Raw genomic sequence first — 22,652 nt, 5'->3', positions numbered from 1 at the left:
GTCCAATTTGCCTGCGGTTCTCATCTTAGAAGTCAACGGGACCCAACACAAGTCTCTCTATCTCATCTCGCAGACCCACAGCCAACACCCAGTTGCCTGGAAAGGTTCCAGCTTTTCCACTCGACAGCTGTGAAAAGGGATTTTTTTTTTTTTTTTTTTTGGATTAGTGAGGGCTTTATTTCTTAATTTCTTAGGTTTCTCAGCACCTGAGAGTGTCCAAAAAAACATGCTGGAGGCTGTACTTGTGCACCATCTCCCTGGGCCCTGCTACTTCAGCTCTCCTTTGTTTTTGTTTTTGTTTTTAACCAAGGGCCACCTTGGCCCCACAAAGTGAGACTCTGGAAGAAGTATTCCTGTGTGTTTGTTTGTTTGTTTGTTTCTCAGGACAGGGTTCTCTGTGTAGCCCTGTATGTCCTGGAACTCAGTAGACCAGGCTGCCATTGAATTCAGGAATCTGACTCTCTGCTTCCCTACTGGGACTGAAGGCTTGTGTGCCATCACATCTGGCCTCCTGCGTCATCTTTTTCATTTTCTTGGTTTGCCCTGTCTTCTTTGGGGGTTACACTCAGCACTTCTTACCCGGGGAAGAGGGGGAGTTGTGAGAAAATGAATGAATAAAAAGACCGATGAGTGAGAACGAGACAAATTAATCTCCGAAGAGAAACCTAGGAAGTTACCAAGAAGCTCCAGCCTGCCCCTTAAGAAGGTCTCTACCACCAGGCACTCTGTTTGCAGAACTGGGAGGTGGGCGTGGCCCCCTCCAGAAGAGTGTTGGGGCATCGATCTTTGAGGCAGATGAAAGGGTGCCTTTTCTTTTATGGTGGTACTGGTTTCTGAACTTCAGCACGGCAGGAAGACCTGGCAGCGATCCTAACAGATAGCGCCCAGGTTGGAGGCAGAGCGCATGCTTCCTAGCTCTGTCATAGCCACACCCCCTTATCTCTCTCCACTGAGCATAAGGAGCCTGGAAAGGAACCCAGCGCTTGCCTTGGAGCTGGAACTATGCCAGGCTGCCTGGGATGGTTTCACCAGTGTGATTTCTCCTTCACCTCCACGCTCTCGTGCTCTCCTCTGTTCCCCTTCCCTCCATCCTGCCTCCCTGAGCCTCTCTGGGATGGGGATGCCTGAGGGCAGAAAAAGAGTAGAAAGCAGAGAACTCCGAGGTATGGCAGAAAGATGGTCAGAATGGCTTTTGGAGCAGATTTGTTTCGGTGGAGGTGGTTTTGGAAGAAGAAGCCATTGGTTATCTAGGTTTTTTTGTTGTTGTTGTTGTTGTTGTTGTTTTTTTAATGTGCTAACAAATGTCTCAGTGGAATCTAGGTTGTGTAGACTCTAAGGCCTGTGGACAGAAGATGGGTATCAGCATTCCTGAGATGGATGGACAGGATCTAAGGGTGCATAAGGAGAAGACTCTAGGGACCAACTTATCTGTGTGTCTTTTGAACTCTTAGCATTCTCTCCGTTCACTTAGCGCTACCTTTTCTTTTCCTTACTCCCATTTGCTTCAAGGTTCCAGAATGGGTCTCTCTGTGTGGGCAATGACTTGCAAAGTATCCTGGGAAAGTCAGCCTCTTATCAATCCATCTGTCCAGGGCTTCTCTGGAGTCTCTTGGTAATCACTGGACTACCAAGTCTACCAATTGTGCATGTGACTTTTTCCCCTTTAGAACCAGAGGGATAAAAAACACATAAGAACACCTAACAGGTGGGGAAACGCCTATCAATCAAGATCACATGGAAAGTTAGAGACTGAGTTAGGTTGAGGAACAAGGTCCACCTTGCTCACTGCCCTGTGTTTTCCTTACTGCCTCATCTGATCGACAGAGGAGAGTTTTGTCTTATTTTTAAACAGTCGATGTATTTGTTTTTAAAGATTTACTTATTGGTACATATCTGTATGTGTGAACATGTGTGTGCAGGTGCCCTTGTAGGTCAGAAGAAGGCATTGGGTCCCCCGTAGAGGGGAGTTGCAGGCTGTTATGAGCTACCTGATGTGGGTCCTGGTTATCGGGAAGAGCAGCAAGTGCTCTAATCAATGAGTTATCCCTCCAACCCCATTATTGTCTTTTAATAAATTAATACTCTTCGGGTTCCCACTATTTAGCTCCTTCCTGTCAGCCAGTGAGAATCCCTTCCCTGGTGGTTAAAATTCATTTTCCTTAGGGATTCAGCACAAGTTCAGATGTTATCTATCTATCTATCTATCTATCTATCTATCTATCCATCCATCCATCCATCCATCTTTGTCGTTTGTGTTTTGGGGGGAGGTTTCGTATGCAGCCTGGGCAGTCCTTACCCTGGAGACTTTCCTTCCTTCCTGGTCCTCTAGCAGCAGCATGCACCACCTTGTCTAGCTCATACTCTCAACTCTGCTTAGGTCAGACAAATATCCAACAAGAAGGATTCCAAGCTACCAGTGATACTTCCAGGACAGACCAAGACAGTGGTTTATGCCAGCATCTTCATGGTTTTATCTGTGGAGTTTTATCTGTAGAGAAAACATCCAGCCGTCCGCTGGTCTATTTCAGAAGGTCCCACCAAAGTCTTTCTCAAGGGGTGGTGTGGACTCTACATCCCTTGATATATCGTATGCTTTCAAAGTCACGTGGCTCCCTTCCCAGTGGACTTCCTAAGTTTTTGCAAAAGAATAGTTGTTCTGGCATAGGAGAGGGATGGGCACAGGCAGGACTTCCTGTCTTCCCCAAGGATTCCTGGGAAACCCAGAAGTGGGCGGTTCTTGTGTGTTTCGTGGAAGGGTAATAGAGATGGAAGAACTGGAAACCACCAACGGTCCCTCAGGCTCCTGTAAGAAAGGCATGCCTCTGCTTGTAGGAAGACTGCCACCCTGTCACCAAAATCATGCAGACCCAGAGGGCCTCAGCAGATGCACCTTAAGGCTGAGAGGTAGAGAAAAGGGATGAATGGACAGAGTACCCCAACAGGCAGCTTCCAGGCTTCCAGGCTTCATTGATGGCAATCCATACATGGAAATAAAGAACAGACTCTGGAGATCAATTAAAGGATGCCACTCCTTTTTTGTTGTTCTTTTGAGGCATAGAGTTTTAAAGATACTGTTTAGAAACATAGTCGGGCTGGAGAGATGGTTCAGCAATTAAGGGCACTGACTGCTCTTCCAGAAGTCCTGAGTTCAAATCCCAGCAACCACATGGTGGCTTACAACCATTTGTAATGGGATCTGATGCCCTCTTCTGGTGTGTCTGAAGACAGCTACAGTGTACTTATATACATAAAATAAATAAATATATTTTTAGAAACATAGTCATCTCATAAAGGAAATTCTGATAGCCTAGTGCAGTAGAAAAGCAAAGGATTTAAAAACATTTATTCTAGTAAGCTTTCTTTCATTCTTTCTTTCTTTCTTTCTTTTTTTTGTTTTTTTTTTTTGTTTTGTTTTTGTTTTTGTTTTTCAAGACAGGGTTTCTCTGTGTAGCCCTGGTTGTCCTGGAACTCACTCTATAGACCAGGCTGGCCTCGAACTCAGAAATCTGCCTACCTCTGCCTCCCAAGTGCTGGGATTAAAGGCGTGCCCTACCACCGCCTGGCACTTTCCTTCGTTTGTTTGTTTGTTTGATTTGTTGGTTGGCTTTGTGTGCAGCCCAGACTGAGTTCAAATATGATACCCCTGCCTTACCCTCCCAATTGCTGTGATCAGAATGCATGCATGCACCTAGCCACTGAAGATTATTTTCTGGTTTGGGTTTTATTTTGTTTTATTTGTTTGTAACAGGATCATGTTATCCTCTGAGCCATCCTTCAATCACAACAGCCATTATTGTCAGCAGAGCAACACAGCTGAGACTGTTTGTAAGAGACCCCTAAGATCAAGCTTATTGACTGATGAGATTCCCACCCAGAAGGACATGAGCAGGGTCGTTAGAGGCTTACCTGAGGTTTATAGCATTCTCTGTTTCTTCCCACCACTTGTATGTAATTCTGACCCAACTCTGTGCCGTGTGTGTGTGTGTGTGTGTGTGTGTGTGTGTGTGTGTGTGTGTGTACAAACCATGGACAATTAACTGGAGGGGGTACTCTATGCAGCTATGTGAAAGCTATTATTAATGCTGGAAGAAGACTTTCCAGGATGGCTGCTCTGGGGTCCCCCATGCTCCTGTGTGTGCCCCTGCTCCTGCTCTCTAAGGAACCCCATTAAGCCCATTGTTTTCCCAGAGTGTCCTTTGGTGGACTCATACTTTGCTTTGTCATTGTGGCCTTACAAGGAGAGGACAGACTTTTGTTATGTCTCCCCAAGGCAAAAATTTTCACCAGCCTTGAAACTCACCATGTATTCCAGGCTGGCCTTGAACTTATAGCAGTCCTTTGATCTTAGCCTCCCAAGCATTGACATCACAAGAATAAACCGACATTCCTGGCTCACCTTTCTCATCACAAAATTTAAAATTATATTTACTTATTACTCATTCATTCGTGTGTGTGTGTGTGTGTGTGTGTGTGTGTGTGTGTGTGTAGAGATGTGTTGTAGCACATATATGGAGGTCAGGTCATCAGGCTTGGTGGCGAGTGCTTTACTTGCTAAAGGTCATCATAGCAAAAGGATGAGTAAGCCTAAGCTTTCTTTTCTTTTTATAAATCACTATATGCTATTCTGGTTTTCTCATTCCAAGGAAGAAAGTACTGCGTGCTAGCACAGCACCAGGAAGGTGTTGGTGGTGGTAGATGACTCTGCCTTGCAGATTGGTCTGCAGAGTCCTCTTAGAATCCATCCATCCCTTCAGCCCAGGGAATTCTTGACTCTCCTCTTTCTCCCCAGACTTGCCACTCATCTCCCACTTTGCTCTTCATGGTTCTGCTTCTATCTGCCTGGGGAGGCCCAGGACTCACCCTCTCCTTCTCCTCTCCTTGCAGATTAAGACAGAGGACCTGGGTGACTCTCTACAGCAGACCCTTTCCCACAGGCCATGCCACCTGAGCCAAGGACCTACCATGATGCCTGGAAACCAAATGTCTGGGGTAGGTGCCAGCCCATGCCGTTGACCCCAGTATGTTTACTGGGCTGGTGAGCTCATTCCAACCCTTCTACAAAATGCTGGGTACTCTCGACACACTGTGAATCCATCCAAAGAGCCCCCATTGCAGACAAAGGAGGCCCAGGATTATGTATGTGGGGTTTCCAAAAGCAGTCCTTATAGAAGTGAGGCCTGGTGAGAGACAAAGAGACACGTCACTGCTTTTGGAGAACCAAAAGCCAGTCTTGAAAAAAACCAAGGGTACCAATAGCTATGTTGTGGGTCCAACATCGAGGGCCTCTAGTGACAGAAAATGGCCTTCTCTGTGTCCTTTAAAGATTATATGACAAAACTAAACTGAAGTGGAGACTGGTGTTGGGAGAGCAGTGACCGCCTGGGCCATTAGGACAAAAGCCTCCAAAGTGATCTTGTGGGTCACCTGGGAGAGAAAGATCTACTTTCTCAGCCATACTTGAAAGCAATATATATAGTTACAGTTACCCCTTCACCTTCATTCCATGAGTTTTGTCAACTGTATGTGTATGGCGCCCTGTCTGAGGGGTCTGGAGCCTCTGGACGCTGGGATTGTTCTTTCTATGTCTTGAGCAGGTGAGAGAAGCTCAGACTAGTGGACTTTCTGTTTAATCAAATTGATTTTATTAAAATGTAAGCCTGGGACAGAGCTTGGTGGTGCATGCCTTTGATTTTAGAATTAGGAAGCAGAGGCAGGTGGATCTCTATGATTTCAAGGCTAGCCTGCTCTACAGAGCAAGCTCCAGGTTACATAATAAGAAACTGTCTCAAAACAAAACAACAGAGCCAGGCATGGAGGAGTGTGCCTGTAACCCCAGTTGTCATGAAGCTGAGGCAGAAGGAATTACTGCAAATCCAAGGCCTGCTTGGGCTACACTGTGAATCTGCAGCTCTCATTGGCTATGGAGTGAGAGCTTGTCTCAAACAAAACAGCAACAAAAATAACTGAGAGTGGGCTGGAGAGATGAGTCAGCGGCTAAGAACACTGATTACTCTTCCAGAGGTCCTGAGTTCAATTCCCAGCAACGACATGGTGGCTCACAACCATCTGTAATGAGATCTGATGCCCTCTTCTGGTGTGTCTGAAGACAGCGACAGTGTACTCACAGACATGAAATAAATAAATAAGTCTTTAAAAACAAAATAACTGTTAGTTTGCCCCATCCCCTAGTACCTTCCAGAAAGACTCGGGTACAGGAAATAACTGAAGAGTGGTTTTTAGCATAATCAAAGTGACAGGATGGTTTAAGGAACTGGATGGCAATTGCTGCCGCTTTTCGGATAAGCCTCTGCGATTCAGGTGATACCTACAGGACAGGTGGTCCACAGGGTATCTGCAGCTGGGAGTCAGGGCACAGACAGATGGAAGCCTGAGAACAGAGTTAAGTAACTGTGCTGCAGAGACTGCTTAGAAGGTTGCAGGAGCAACACTAGCTCTAATGGAGTAACTACTTACTGTGCACCGCGTCCTATGCTACGTGTCGCCAAAACACCTAGCAACATGAAGCTAGGATACTGCCCACAACCTCCAGAGTTTGCAGCCCCAGGAACTAGATGAGTTGTAGCCTAACAGGCTTCAGGCCCCCCAGTTATAGATGGTCTAACATCTGTACATCTTCCCACATGCAGGACATGGCTTCTCTCCATCCACTCCAGCAGCTTGTGCTGGTTCCTGGCCACTTACAGTCTGTATCCCAGTTCCTGCTTTCCCAGACCCCACCTGGGCAGCAAGGTGAGTACCCTGGGCTTTGTACAGTCACTACCAGAGTCTAGAAAAGGTTGTTATTTCTTACTGGGCATGGGGATGTCACAGATATTACTCACCCCTCTGGTATGAAAATCAGCTTGGGGCTGGGAATAGCTCTCAGCTGATAGAAAGCTTGCCTAGCCTATGGAAAGCCCTGGGTTTGATTCCCGGCATTACCCAAAAACAGACACAGTGCCATCTTTAAGCCTAGAACACTTGTAGGTGGAGGCAGAAGGCTCATCCCATGGCTGCACAGCAAGTTCAAAGTCAACCTGGGCTATGTATGGAAATCCTATCTGAAAGAGACTAGTTTCTCTGCCTGAGACCTAGGGAGGGATCCCTGTGGGGCCCCTCCAGACTATTCAGTGTCCCTGTTTCTTCTTTCTGCCCAGGCTTTTGCTAGAACTACATTTTCATAGAAACTGAGTCTAAAAGTTCGGAACGGTGGGGCTGTGGGTGGAGGCAGCACAAGGAAGTCGAAGCTCCCCAGGAAATGAGTACAATGAGTCCGATTCTTTGGAAGTCTGCTTGCTTTGAGCCTTTCCCCTCCCATTGGCCCGGCTGTGATTCTGTCTGGATGGAACAGCAGTGCCTCCCACAGGCTATAGAAATAGGTTCTGGTTGTCTTTGGCAGGAAGCCCTGAGCAAACAGATCAGAGTATTACTAACACTAGGTATCATTGATTAACATGCCCGGGAGTCTGTTGCACTATTTTCCTGACTTATTCCTCAGAGCACACTCGTGCTATAGATAGCCTTATTGCATGCTGGTGACCTACTAGAAAGTTCCAGAACCCTCTGAGCCCCATGCTCCGGGATTATCATACTGTACTGCCTGCCTTTCCACCCACTTATGCCAAACAGGGCTGGAAATGCTGTTGGAAGTACAAGCTGTGGGATAGCTTATACTCCTCTAGAGGAGTATTTGGAAATCCAGGAAGCTTACACCCCACTCTGAGCACCTGCCTAAGACACAGGCCCTATGCTTAGCTTGGAGGGTGTCTCGGAATAGCACTAGGGTGAACGGGAACTTATCCAAGTGTTTATTTTGGCCAACCAGAACCCATCATGCTCCTGGACTAGGAAAGAGAAGATAAGCATTAGTTCAGCTTGGTTCTGGAAGACTGTACTGTGGTGTGAGCATGACCCAGGCACAGAATGCTTGGGCATTGGCAAATTATATAGTAGAAGGGACAGAAAACAGGTTAAAATGTGAAGTCATGGAAACTTTTTTTAAAAAAAAATTACTGGCTGCATTTCTGTAGAATGTTTACATAATTTCTGCAAGTTTATGCTTCCTCCTATAAAAATAAAAAAAGGAACGCTCCACACTACAAGGCCATTGATGGGTGCCTGGTTCCATTCATACGACAAGCCTCTGCACATTGCAGAATGCAGTGTGAGCAAAACTAATCCTTAAGCCTTTTCTTCCCCAGCCCAGGGTTCCTCCAAGACCTCTCTTACCTTTCGACCTTTTGAGACTAAAGAGCGGAAGGGCCACCTTTAGCAGATATGGTGACCCAGAACCATCGGGAAGGGCAGATAAGCCAAGGAGCTTGTCTGTGCTGAGTGACTGAGATCTGCTCCTATTGTCAGCTTTGGTGATCTGGGGGCTTCCCTCCTGCTATGAGTGAGAAGTGCTGACCCTGGCCACCAGAAGACAGAACCTACACACCACAGTCATCACACAGGCAGGGCCTTTTCTTGACATTTTTCCTGAAGACAAAAGGAGAGGGAAGTCCCCAGGCAAGGCAGCCTGTAGACAGTCCACACTGCCCAAGGGGGTTTGTAGGCCCTAGCTAGTGTCTGGCCTTCCTCTTGCTCTCTCCTTCTTCCCATGAATTTAAGAACCTGGTCTGAAGGAGCCTCTGACCAATGACCTAGTACCCTTCCCGGCAATATGGTACCATCTGCTTGCTCTGTCCTTACAGATCTGGCAGGCCTAAACAGCCCAACTGCTTTCCCTTGCAGGTAGATTGAAACACCCGGTTCTCTCCAGGGCTCTGTAGTCATTCCTGTGTCCTCGTCTCTCTGGGCTTCTCACCCTGCTAATCAGAACTCAGGGAGAGTGTGTTGACCCTCCTATGCCTTTGCAGCTCTCGGCAGGCAGGCAGGCAGGCAAGCAGGCAGGCAGGACAGGTTTGGGGACTGCTGTTTACAGCTGTTTATCCCTGAGTCTGGTTGGCCTCCACCAGTATGTGGCAATTGCTGGCAGTGCCCACAGGGCTTTTCAAGCAGGCTTAGGGTGGGTTATGGGGACCTGATTAGGTTAGCAGGAGGAGGGGGCAGTTAGCGTGGTTTCAATGTTCAGCTTGTCTTTCAAATGGCCTGGATTTTGTTTGTTTGTTTGTTTGTTCCTTTGTCCCTTTGTCCCTCCCCTGTCACTCAGGTCTGCAGCCGAATCTTCTCTCCTTTCCACAGCAACAAAGCACTCTACTCCTCCCACAGACAGGGCCTGGCCTCGCCTCCCAGGTAACTGCTACCCTCCACCCCTCCTGATTCTTCACAGATTGTCTCAGCCCTGGGCAAACTTCAGCTCCTCAGTCTTCCCCTCCTTAGCAGGACCCTCACTCTGGGGGGTTCTCCCTGTTGGTACCTGGGAACCCCCCCCAAACTACTCCTAAGGAGGTAGTTTGCCCTGTCACTAGAATGAGGCTCCCAGGGTGGCCAGCTGTCTGCCAGCAGCTTCAATCCCTGGCTTTACCTCTCTCAGAATTTAGCCAATTACTCAGGGATGCTGATATCCTCCAGTTCCATCCAGATTTCCTCAAGTCCCAAGGAGGGTAGGGTCTCAAAGCCAATATCTCAGCTCCGGATCACTTCGGATCACTTCAGCTGACTAGATCCTGGGTGCAAGCAGGCTAAGGTCTAGCAGGAGGGCCCTTTGCAGACCTGATATGGATCACACACAGAACACCTATTATCAATTGGGAAATAAAAGTCTATTTCTTGCCAGGGATCCCTTGGGGTGTCAATTGCCTGCACAGATAGATGCATGATTTGTTTCTACAAGGGATGACCAGAAGTGACCACGGAGACTTTTAATATTCTTTCTCTGGGCTAAAATCCCCAAGGCTCACTGAAGAACCTGGCTTTTCCCAGGCCTAAAATCCACAGAAGATAGCTGGAGGGAGAGCGCCACCTAGTGGTTGAGAGACAGGGGGACAGCTAAGTTGGATGATGCACTTTTCTTCCTTCTGGCTGTACCCTAAGCATGGCATCCTTATATGACCCCAGTCTACGACTATGAGGTTCTAGAGCATACTCAGGACCAGCTCTTGCATTTAGTATTAGAACATAAAGAGATTGTCAGAGGAGCCATTTAGAAGATGATCAGGATCCTTCTACTCAGGGTGCCATGGTTTGTCTGTAGTCCTGGCTACCAGAGAGGCTAAGGCATGAGAATTGCTTGTTGAAGACCAGCATGGGGAACACAAAGATACTTTGTCTATGCATAAATAAGTAGAAAGGTCCCCTAGGGGCTGACCAACAGTCACAGAAACAAGAGCAAAGGGGGATACATGAATGAACTCAGGGACCTCAAACTGATATAATTAGGCAGTTGTTGGAGGAGGAGGCAACTGTGCTTGCTCTTCAGTGAATTTGCCAAATGAAATAGCAGGGGAATTACCAAAAAGGAATGTTCAAGGGCTACTAGAACTTTTCTCTGAGGACCTGTCTGGGCTACCTCCCTCCATGCCCGAGCCCTGACCCTCAGTTCCTGCAAAGCAAGGCCCATCTGTGATCTTTCTAGCCGTTCTGATCGAGGAGAGTCTTCTTCTGAAAATGAGGAGAAAACTCTTTCTTAACTTGACTCTGACTCCTTATCTCATCTTCATGAGGATGCCGGTCTCAGGTGAACCAGAACAGGAGAGGGGTTTAACTTTCTCTAAGCAAAACAAGCAAAGAAGAGACAGGGGGATTTATACTCATTGTCCTTAAAGGCAGCGAGTAGTCTCTGTGCTTGGTCCTCAAGATCTGGACTGTACCCCATCTCTGTAGAATAACTGATGTCTCAAGGAGCTGGAGAGATGGCTCAGGGGTTAAGAGCACTTGCTATTCTTGCAGAGGACCTAGGTTCAGTTCCCAGAACTCACATGCTGTGCCGTGCCCAAAATTAACCTGTAAGCCTCACCTGCCCAGGAACCAGATAACTTCCTGGGGTTCTGGGAATTGTAGTTCTTGAGAAATAACAAAGCCTCATGGGAAAGTACACGTGGCCTATAGGTTTGTTTCCATAAGCTGCTGGATGTGCTTGAGGCAATTCTAGCTGGGAAATTCCAGGGAATCATCCTGACTCAAGTCCATCTCTTGGTCAGTATTTAATATTCAATAAACGTTTGCTTTAAATGTGGCCCAAAATAGTGTAGTTGGTTTTCCTGGTGACTCGTAGGGTTAATGGGTGGCTCACAAACACCTGTAACTCCAGTCCTAGGGGAACAGACTCCCTTTTCTGAACACACCTTGGTGCACTTACACACATGCAGGAAAACACACCCATGCACATAAACAAATAGATATTTTTAGAAAGTAGATATCTCAAGACTAGATATATTCCTGATCTCATTGGAATGCAGCATGGCTCTAAATTAAGTGGTAGAATTTCCTATGAGATGAGATTAAAGGAGGTCTGACTTCTGACAAGGTTTGACTGGGGCCAGAGAGATGGCTTGGCAGCCTACCGATCCCAGTACTCACATGGGGGCTATGGCCATCTGTAACTCCACTCCTAAGGGATACAGCATCCTTCTAGTTTCTGTAGGCTATGGGCACACATGGTATACACACACACACACACACACACATGTATATATATATACATGTGTATATGTGCAAAAGCACCCAAACATATAAAATAAATTTTATGGATATGAGTACACTGTAGCTGTACAGAAGACGGCTGTGAGCTATCATGTGTGTGGCTGCTGGGAATTGAACTCAGGACCTCTGCTGGCCCCGCTCGCTCCGGCCCAATTCACTGTAGCTGTCTTCAGATGCACCAGAAGAGGGTGTCAGATCTCATTATGGGTGGTTGTGAGCCACCATGTGGTTGCTGGGATCCGAACTCAGGACCTTCGGAAGAGCAGTCAGTGCTCTTACCCACTGAGCCATCTCGCCAGCCCACAAATACATCTTTTAAAAATACCTTTGATTAAAGCTACAACAGTCTCCAGGAATAGTGGTATATATCTGTAAACCTAGTACTGTGGAGGCTGAGGCAGGAGGATTGTGAGGGCCAGGCTAGACTGGGCTACATAACAAGATCCTTTCTTTAAAAAAAAAAAAAGCCCATAAAATCAACCCAAGGCATTCTCATTAAAGAGAACAGTAAAGTGACACTCATAACTAATGTCTTGGACTTCCAGATGTCCCCTGTTATCTTCAGTCTGTGACTGTTGTGTATGCTCCATCACTCTGTTCTATGGAAAAAAACAGGCCAAGCAAATGACCTTTTCCTTGTCCCATGCTGAGATTTGTCCCAAGCTGAGATCTCACGTCTCACAGTAAACAACCCTGCCAGTTCCTTTTATGGTGATAAGCTGACTAGAGGAAGTTACCTACTCTGGGTCAGTGAGTCACAGAACAAAGGCCAAAGTGACCACCTCCTTGTCTTGCTTCTTTCTGTGTACCTAGTTTTTGTCCCAGATCCTAGAAATGCTAATCTCTAGCTCCATCCATCTGCAACCACAGGGCTCAGTGAACCCACGGCCCTGTCACCTTGTAAGTGAATCTTTCAGTAACAACTGCAGACACCTCAGTGCTTCCTGTGGAGTCTTTGTAGCTCACTATAGTGTGTGTTCCTCATCAGGCAGTTGGTCGCCCTGGGCTGTCAGGATCCTCTTTAGAGCCCCACCTGGAAGCTCCTCAGCACCTGCCAGGGCCCAAGCATCTTCCTGGCCCTGGAGGGAATGATGAGCCCACGGACCTGGAGGAACTGGAGAAGTTCGCCAAGACCTTCAAGCAAAGGCGCATTAAGCTAGGCTTTACACAGGTTTGCTCCAAGAACTGGGTTGTGTGATAGAGGCTGTGTCTTCCCAAGTGCAGATTTCAGGAGCATCCTGACACTGCATCCTGTTCCCTGTGAATAGAGCAAGGGTTGCTAGGAGGAAGGAAAGTGAGGGTATTGCTCAGGGAAATACAGGAATAAAGACCAGGAAATGGCCCAGCAGAGAGCAAGGAGAGAAATAAACCGGTTTTGTATCCTAGAGGGAAAAGATCTGGGAAGGTGCAAGGCTGTGGACAGATGCTCAGGGCTCTGACCGGGTGGTAGCTTTAGGGTGGCAGATGACACAGGCAAGAAAAGGACATCTGTCCCTTACCTTTCTCCCTCTCGATTTCTCTCACAGGGAGATGTGGGATTGGCGATGGGAAAGCTGTACGGCAATGACTTCAGCCAGACTACCATCTCGCGATTTGAGGCCCTCAACCTGAGCTTCAAGAACATGTGTAAACTCAAGCCTCTGTTGGAGAAGTGGCTGAACGATGCAGGTGGGTGGCAGGGAAATGAGAAACGAGCACGGAACGGGGCCCAGGAGATTCCCCAGGGGGCTTTCTAGGGGCATGTGTATAATGGGGCTCAAGAAAGGTAGGATTACTTCTCCTCTTTAGCCTGGCACGAACCAAGAAGTGAGACCCAGGAGACTGGCAAGCACAAATGAAAATGTCATTTTTATAACCGAGGGGGCCCTTTAGCAGATGTGGCTCATCTGTGGCCAGGACAGCTTGCCTATTATTCTATTCTATTCTATTCTATTCTATTCTATTCTATTCTATTCTATTCTATTCTATTCCCTACCCCAGAGCTAACTTATATTTCAAGATGACTGTTCAGAGGCAAGATTCAATTTACTTACTCCAATTGTATGGGATCAGCTTAGGTCAGGAGACTAGGAAGAGGTCCCTCTAGGGTCCCACTGAGGCAAGAAGTCCCAGGCCCAGCTTCAGGTCTTTATTTGGCTATTCTGGAGCACATGTCAGAGGACAGACAATTGCCATGATCAGGACTGGCCAGAAGAGCCTGTCAGAAGGAAGGGTGATCAGGAGGTAGATTCTGTCGGATCCAGGCCTACCAGGGGGTCAGGGCCAGAAGCCAAGGGACAGATGATTCGGAACAGTGAGTGGGAGAACACAGCAGCAGAAAGAGTGAGGGGCAGGGCTTCTGACAGATGGACCAATAAAATGGTTTGTCTTTGGGGGCTGGACAGGGCACTGGAGGTGAGCGGCCTGGCTCTCTACCTAGGCCATAGTGCCTGCCTCATCTCCCCAGCTGACTCCACACATTGTCAAGTGTGCTCAGGGAAGTGGGTGGTGCAGGGTGGCCCCTTCTAGAGACATCTAGCCCATGTGGAGAGGGAAGGAACAGGCCTCTCTTTCGGGGGCCAGGTTCTGTTAAGTGGGGGTGTGGGTTATTGATTACTATTCTACTGGTAAAGGCAGGAGAGGCAGAATGAGAGACCAGGATGGTTCTCTACAGGGAAGTCCCCTCACTCAAAAGAATGTCTGGGAATCATCCACCTCCTCAACATACTGCCCAGGAGACAACTTTTACTGGAACATCCAACTTGAGGAGCTGATCTGAAGCTCCTAGAGTCATTGAGGAAGGATTTTACAGTATCATTAGTACAGGTTCTCCCAACCTTGCAGCCTTGGCTCCCACCTTACACTCGTGGACAAATGGCCTCAGAACTAGCATAGGTTCCTAACTGCCAGAGAAAACCCATTTCACTCAGTACTCACAGATGGGCATACCTTCTAAAATAGGTCATGTGGTGTGACTCATAGTCCTACTTGCATCCCTTACGCCCACACGGGCCACTGATGTCTGGGCATCCCTGAACCATGACTGCAAACACCTGGAGACTCTGTGTTGGGAGCCCTCGGGGACATTTGTCCAGAGCATCCTGGATATGGTCTGTCTTAGGGTTTTACTGCTGTGAACAGACCATGACGAAGGCAAGTCTTACAAAGGACAACATTTAATTGGGGCTGGCTTACAGGTTCAGAGGTTCAGTCCATTATCATCAAGGTGGGAACATGGCAGCATGTAGGCAGGCATGGTGTAGGCAGAGCTGAGAGTTCTACATCTTCATCTGAAGGCTGCTAGTGGAAGATTGACTTCCAGGCAGCTAGGATGAGGGTCTTAAGTCCGTGTCCACAGTGACACACCTATTCCAATATGGCCACACCTCCTAATAGTGCCACTCCCTGGGCCAAGCATATACAAACCATCACCTGGTCTGTTCTGGATTATCTGCTGGGGTCAGGGCAGGATTCATGGGAAGGACTAATAAATCTCAAGTTCACAATGTCAGGCTAGACCGACCACTCATCTCCATCTCTGAGCTTCATTTGCTCCTCTCTCCAGAGTCCTCCCCATCAGACCCTTCAGCGAGCACACCCAGCTCCTACCCCACTCTCAGCGAAGTGTTCGGCAGGAAGAGGAAGAAACGGACGAGCATCGAGACCAACATCCGCCTGACTTTGGAGAAGCGATTTCAAGATGTGAGCAGCATCCTCGGGTGGGAGTGGGTGGGACCGACGTGGGTGAGCAGGTCCCACCTGTGCAGGAAACTGGGCTCAGTGGAAGACCCTAAAGACTACTCTCCCATCCCCCACCTGCCTGAGAAAGAGCCAAGTCACCTTCTCCTCTGGGAGTCCAGGAACGCTGACCTCCCAAAGTTCCAGAAAACTCTTCTTCTTCTGACATTTATTTGGGACTCATGTTCCCTCTCACTGCAAGATTCTAGAATGGAACATAGCATCCCAGTTTGTGTGTGTGTGTGTGTGTGTGTGTGTGTGTGTGTGTGTGTGTGTGTGTGTATTATGTGGGTTTTATATATTTGTGGTAATGGGAGAAAGCCAGGGCATTAAATAAGTCTCTGTCTTTGCCCGGCAGTGGTGGCACACACCTTTAATCCCAGCACTTGGGAGGCAGAGGCAGGTGAATTTCTGAGTTGGAGGCCAGCCTGGTCTACAGAGTGAGTTCCAGGACAGCTAGGGCTACACAGAGAAACCCTGTCTCGAAAAACAAAAAACAACAACAACAAAAAAAAGAGGTCTCTTTTTGAAGCAAAGTTTACTTTTTAACTTAAAGGTGCGATTAAGTGCATCTAAGTGCAAGATGACTTAGTGAGGGAAAAGGTGCTTGTAGCCAAGACTGATGACCCACATTCAGTCTCTGAGATCCACATGGTGGAAGGAGAGAACCAGTCCCCTCAAGGAACCAAGTCCTCTGACCTTCACACATCTTTGCCACGGTGTATGACCCTACTCCCAAACACATAAACATTAAAATTTTTTAAAAACAATTTCAACTTAAAAAATAATGTAATAAATGTTCGTTGTCAGCAATTTGGAAAACACAGAGAGGGGAGAAAGGAAAAACAACCCATCAGCTTTTGTTTCGCCTCTTGTCTGTCTATCTGTTTGTCTGTCTGTCTTGTTTGCCTTTGCTGTTTAAAGATATAGTCTCACACTGGAGTTTACCCAGGCTAACCTGTATAGCCACTATGTAGGCTGGGCTAGCCTCAAGCTCATAGTCCTGCTCCTGAGTCCATCCCCAAGTGTTAGGACTTGTGTGTGTGCCAACCCCACTCCCCCCAGTTCACAGTGACTTCTGAAAGCATTTGCTTGTGTTCCTTTTTCCTTACACATTTCCAAGCTGGTGGTTATCCTGCACAATCTTTTTTTTTTCTCTCACCAATGAAAATATTTTATTTCTTACAGTTTTTTTTTTGGTTTGGTTTGGTTTTGTTTTGTTTGTTTGTTTGTTTGTTTGAGACAGGGTTTCTCTGTATAGCCCTAGCTATCCTGGAACTCACTCTATAGACCAGGCTGGCCTCAAACTCAGAAATTCGCCTGCCTCTGCCTCCCAAGTGCTGGGATTAAAGGCACATGCCACCACCGCCGGGCTTCTTACAGTTATTTTTAAAACAGGCATTTGTGTCTTTTTTTTTTTTTTAATTAAAAGTTTTCAAATCTTTCCATGTTCTAAATGACATCTTCTAGCCATAGATTCTGAACAAACACTCTCAAGAAAAGCATATCCTTGAGGGAGTATATGCAAGCTGTGAGCCTCATGGGGACTGGGGGTGAGAAGCAGGATATCCAGGTGACTATTGAGAGCCTCTATAGAGATCCCTCCGGTAGCATCCCTACAACCTCTCTAGATACTGAAAAGTTCTCAAGCTAACCTTGGGGGTCCTGGCTGCTAGGATTGCTGCCCTGGAGCAGGTCCACCAATGAGTCCAGCTTGGGGACACCATTCCATGGCTGCATCCTACCAGCAGGATGACTGGAGTTGAGTTTTCCATCCTTTTAGGTTTCTTAGTACAGTTAAAAGAGGATGCTGGGCTGAGGGTCAAGGGCTCAAGCCACAGACTGGGTGGTAGGTCAGAAGGACAGAGTGATGACATCATATTGCCTGCAGGTCTCCCACAGAACATGGTAGGTCTGAGAGCTTCAGCCCTCCTCATTTTCTAAGAGATGTGAAGGGAAAGGTTATGAGGAAGGACTCTGAAGGATGCATTTTTCCCAAGGAGTCCAGCTGCCCTTCATAATTTACCCATGGAGGCCTTGCAGTGGAACTACCCCCAAGGGAAGGAGTACAGGAAGAGACCTATCTTTTGTATCCTCTCTCCTGTACCAGCCCTGTGCTTGTTGGTATACACATGCTTTCTCTTGTAACCTTACCATAATCTCATGTGCTAGGCTGGTTGTCCCATTCCCAATAAGGAAAGACTGAAGTGCAGAGGTAGAGAGGGTTTCTAAGGACACTCAGTACATGTGGGATAGAGCCAGTATTCCACCCTTGGTCTGATTCTAAGGCATTTGACCCATATATTCAATTTATTGTGTTAGAACATCTGACCCTCACCTCCAACTCCTGAGCCTGTTTCTGTCTCCTGACCATACCCTACCCCTTTGTCCCTAAAGAATCCTAAACCTAGCTCGGAAGAGATTTCCATGATTGCGGAGCAGTTGTCCATGGAAAAGGAGGTGGTAAGAGTCTGGTTCTGCAATCGGCGCCAAAAGGAGAAGAGAATCAACTGCCCCGTAGCCACCCCTGTCAAGCCACCCATCTACAACTCCCGGCTGGTAAGTGGCTTGGAGCCAGGCTGACTGTCAAACAGTTGGTGGACTTGTACCTGGAGGCCAGTCTTCCACCCTAGAGAGGGGAACTTCCTGGGTAGGGGAGATTCTGTACATGAATAAACAAATGGATACAACATATAAAAATGCATAATACAGAGAAGATTAAACGTGGGTGGATGGGGCTGTTGATGTATAGCCTGTAAAAGTATTTGCTGTCCAACCTGATGATCCATTTTCCATCTCTGGGATCCCCACAGTGGAAGAAGAGAACCAATTCCCAAAAGTTGTAATGTTACCTTTACATGTGCTATTGTGGCACTCACATAACCACATGGGTATGTAAAATAATAAAATGTAATTTTTATAAACATGCATAAAGGTGCATAATGTGATTAGGATATTGGTGCCTTTTAACAGGAAGACTAGAGATAGCTTGTCTGATTAGGTGGTATTTGAATGAAAAAAAAATCTAAACTTTATATGGGGGTGAAATATGGATCTCTCTAGGGGGAGGGCATATTCAAGCTGTAGGGACCAGCAAGGAAGTCTGTGCAAAGGGGGCAAAAAGCAGGTCACTTCAGAGAAGTAGCAAGGAACAGATTCCCCAGGGTCTTGGAATTCAATGAGAGGACTCAGGACTTCAGTTAATTGGAATAGGAAGCCTAGATGCATAAGTCTGTGCTGGGACATGGGCTGCTGGGCAGAGAATACCGTGGGTAGCAGGAGACCAGCCAGGAGACAACCATCAGGCTGAGGGTAGTAGAAGACCGTGGTAGCCATGGTGAGAAGAGTAAAGTGGCTGATCTGTATATTCCTCAGCTGTGAAGCCAACAAGATGTGTTAATGGCTGAGACTCAAAAGGCAGGACAGCAGGCAGGAAGGCACTGCCATGTTTTTTCTAGGTGGCCTTGTTGGTTTTGTTTTGTATGCTTTATGGTACAGGGTCCCAGGTAGCCCAGGCTAACCTTGAGCTCACTATATAGTCAAGAATGACCTCTACCTCCCCGGTTTATAGTATGCACCACCACATATGGTTTCTCTTGTGCTATGTATGGAACCCAGGACTTGCTAGGCAAGCACGATTATCAGCTAAGCTACCTGAGAACTAGAATTATAGACATGAGTGACCATGCATATTACTGGCACTGCCCTTTTACAAAAAATATTGAGCTGGACATGGTGGCACACGCCTTTAATCCCAGCACTCAGGAGGTAGCACTCACAGAGATCAGCCTGCCTGGTGTATGTGGCAGTGCCTAGTTAGGGTTAAGTCTTAGCCTCTGGTGTTCCAGGAAAAAGTCAGGCTGAGTGGGAATATCCTGAGGTTCTAGGGAGACATGGAGGTTTAGGAATTAGAAAGTGTCTATCCTACCCAGAAAGAGATGGGACCTGGTTAGCAGTGTGGAGTTCTCCATCTTTAGTAACAGTTGTGGTAGAAGAATTGGAAAGAATGATGTCCTCTAGTCTTCTAACATTCCAGGGTGGCTGCAGGCTAGGTAAGATATAGCAGCAACTTAAAAAAAAATGACTGCATTGGTGATATGCCCCCTCAAATGGCCACGGTCCAGCTCTTTGTTGGTGTTTCTGTCAAGTACTAGAGAGAGAAGGATAAATACCCTTTATTTCCAGTCCCAGAGGACCTCTATGTCTAGCAAACACACACACACACACACACACACACACACACACACACACATACACACGTAAGCAAGAGGTAAACAACAGGGTCTCTAAGCAACTTAGGAGCAGCAACTGACACACCTTGGGGAGGGTGGCTAGGAAGACTCCCCCAAGGGGGTCATTAATGCCTGAATTAAGTCTGCAGGTAAGTTGGGGTGGAGCTGTCTCCAGGGGAGATGTGAGGACAGTGAGGTGGGGGGAAATATGCAGCACATTCACGGAACCGCAGGTGGTTCCGTGCAGAGGAATGTCGAAAAGTGACACTGAACTGATGGCTGGGCAGGTAATAGAGGAGAATATCAAGAGATAATCAAGGGTTACAGGTATAATGTTGGTAGAGTGCTTGCTTACTATGCATGAGGCCCTGGGTTCCATCCTCAGCCCCATTGTATACTCTCAGCACTTGGGAGGTGGAGCAGAAGTTGAGGGTGATCCTCAGTGAATTAGAAAATAATGGGCCAATTTGAGCTCCATGAGGCTCTATCTCAGAAAAAGACAAACAAAACTATAAACAAGAGGCCTTGGTTAGTAAACTGAAAGGCTCAGGGCAGGGAGAGTGATGGAGGGAGAATCCTTGTGATGACTCACAGTGTTCAGGCTGGGCTGGTTGGGTAGACGGCAGCAGTATGTGTGGACCAAGCAAACAGGATCAGCTGGTTTTGGAGTGAGCAAGGGAGTACTCCACTTCTTCACCTCATCATGATGTAGGCCTGCAGGACACCTAAGTGGGACTGTCCCTAGAGACTCAGAATGGTGGATACAGAGGTCAGGAGAGAAGCCAGGATGGAGACATGGGTTGGGGGTGTCACAAGCAGTTGTGACAGGTTGGCAGTTGAAGTCCTGAAAGAGGAGAAGCTCCGTTATGAAACTTGTATGAAGTGAAGAAAGAGAAAGGCCCTCTTCTAAACCCAGGTGACATCAGCCGATTGAAAGCAAGAACCAGAGGAGGAAGAGCCTGAGAAGGCATGAAGTAGAACCAAGTCTGTGTGAGAGCTGGGCAGGAGTCCCACCCCAGCATTATGGGAATGCAGGTAAAAGGCACTCAAGTCAGCATGGCAGCCACAAGTGGGGTGCCTGTGACTTGCTTGAAGGACATGGCGAGTTAGCAAGAATAGTTCTGCAGGCAGAAGGAACAGCTGTGCTGTTAAAAAACCTCCAAGCTGGGGCTGTGGAGGTGGCTCAGCAGTTAACAGCACTGACTGTCTTCCAGAGGAATCCAGGTTCAAATCACAGTACCCACAGAGCAGCTTAAAACTGTCCAGGGCATGATGCTGCCTTCCGGCCTCTGCAGGCACCAGACATTCACATGGTGCACAGACCAGACGTAAGTGCAGGCAAAACACCCATACACAAAAGTCTAAATACATCATTTTGAAAAAACAAGGATTTCAATATAAAAATGGCCACATCATGTCTGCAAGACAAACTTCCATACCAGATATCACAAGAGGGTAAAGAACCTCTTCTGATCCTGTCTTTTTCCTCATGTCTTATTTTTTTTTTAAAAAACAAGCTTTTAAAAAATTATGTATGTATGTATGTATGTATGTATGTATGTATGTATGTATTTAAGTGTTGTACCTGCATGTATACCTGCATGCCTGAAGAGGACATCAGATTCCAGTATAGACTGGTTGTGAGCTACCAGGCAATTGCTGGGAATTGAATTCATGATCTCTGGAAGAGCAGACAATACTCCCACCCACTGAGGTATCCCTCCAGCCCCCATCCTCACATCTTGATGGAATAAAAACTGGTATCTTTTGTTTCTGATGCGAAGCAATCTCAAGATAGTTACGTTAGAAAAATAATAAATGCTGGCACTGGAGAAATGGCTCAGTGGTTAAGAGCTCATACTGTTCTTCCAGAGGGCCTGGGTTCAGGTTCCAACACCCAATTCTGCTCCTAGCTATCTGCTACTGGGGATCCAATGCCCTCTTCTCACCTCCATAGGTGTTGCAGTCACATGCGCATACCTCCCCTCCCCCACAAGCACATATACATATTATTAAAAATAAAATCTTTTTAAAAATGAACAAAGTTTTAAAGGGATTCGGGAGATGTACGTAGCTCAATGGTATAACACCGGCCTAGCATGCATAAGAACATAGGTTCTGTCACAGCAACACACACACATACACACACTTCATGATTGCACATATCAGTTTGGCACCATTTGCTACCACATGTAAAAAAAAAAACAAAAAAACAAAAAAACTTGTTTAAAGTAAGGAACCCTCCACATGTTTCCGTATGCTTAGCCTGTCTTTACCTGGAAATGGAAGGAGCTAATGACAGTAAGCTGCCTACCTTATTATCTATTTGAAAACAACCAATCTCTTGGGTGTGGCATCTGGCAGGAAAGGAGAGGTGATTGATAGCATCTCTCACCACTCTGCTGCTCCTCCCAAACTGTCCCACCCCTGCCTCTACCCCTCATCGCCCTGCCCCACTGACCAAGTGCATTCTAAAAGGTTAGTGGAAGCTTGGAGGAGGGTCACTGATTAGTTAGGAAACGTGCCAGGTCCTGTTAGGAAACGTGCCAGGTCCTGTTGGAGGGGCTGTTGCAGAGGAGGGGAGGATCTTAGCAGCTGGCAGCTCCCTAAGTGGAGTGTCTATATCAGTGTCCTATGAAGACACTGCTCGGAGCTTCCTGATCAACATGAGAAAGGTCAAAAGAGTTAAAATTCTGCAGACCTCAGCTCAAAAGCGGAGCTAAAAGAGCACCTAGAGATGCGCAGGAGTCCATAGTCCTTTCTTCAGGGAGTAAGGGAACTAGCATTGAACAAACTGGAGCTCTTTCAACAGGGTTGAAAGCTTTATGGACATTGTCTCATTAAATCTTAATTAAAAGAAATATCAGGGAGGTGCTGCTGCTGTTTCACAGATGAGAAAACCAAGCCTCCCTGGGGTTGATAACTTACTCATAGTCACGTAGATGGTGAATGGCAAAGCCAGGTCTCACTATATCTGTCTGCTCCTTATTATTCTTGTGCTAGGCTGTTTTTGGATAATCATAGTGAGGGTTAGGTTCCTGAATGGACGGGAAAGTTAAACTTTATTTTCTTTTCTCTCTCTCTCTCTCTCTCTCTCTCTCTCTCTCTCTCTCTCTC

General features: G+C 47.0%; 1 protein-coding gene across 3 annotated transcripts in view; it reads left to right on the top strand.

Moving 5' to 3' along the window:
- Pou2f3 (POU class 2 homeobox 3) overlaps positions 1-22,652 on the top strand; it is an 85,023-nt gene that overhangs the window by 56,806 nt on the left and 5,565 nt on the right. For 2 of the 3 annotated variants that reach the window (XM_031344616.1, XM_031344615.1), the window contains 7 exons: positions 4,885-4,989; positions 6,648-6,750; positions 9,155-9,237; positions 12,575-12,757; positions 13,113-13,254; positions 15,131-15,267; positions 17,701-17,862. In XM_031344616.1, the coding sequence (XP_031200476.1) occupies positions 4,885-4,989; positions 6,648-6,750; positions 9,155-9,237; positions 12,575-12,757; positions 13,113-13,254; positions 15,131-15,267; positions 17,701-17,862 (915 nt within the window). Of the gene's footprint in view, positions 1-1,055; positions 1,164-4,884; positions 4,990-6,647; positions 6,751-9,154; positions 9,238-12,574; positions 12,758-13,112; positions 13,255-15,130; positions 15,268-17,700; positions 17,863-22,652 lie in introns of those variants that run through there. The other variant, XM_031344617.1, reaches the window with a different exon arrangement.

This window comes from Mastomys coucha, unplaced genomic scaffold, assembly GCF_008632895.1.
Source record: "Mastomys coucha isolate ucsf_1 unplaced genomic scaffold, UCSF_Mcou_1 pScaffold23, whole genome shotgun sequence".
Taxonomy (NCBI): Eukaryota; Metazoa; Chordata; class Mammalia; order Rodentia; family Muridae; genus Mastomys; species Mastomys coucha.
The sequence above is the reverse complement of the archived record's forward strand: the minus strand, read 5'-3'. Positions and strand labels throughout refer to the sequence as shown.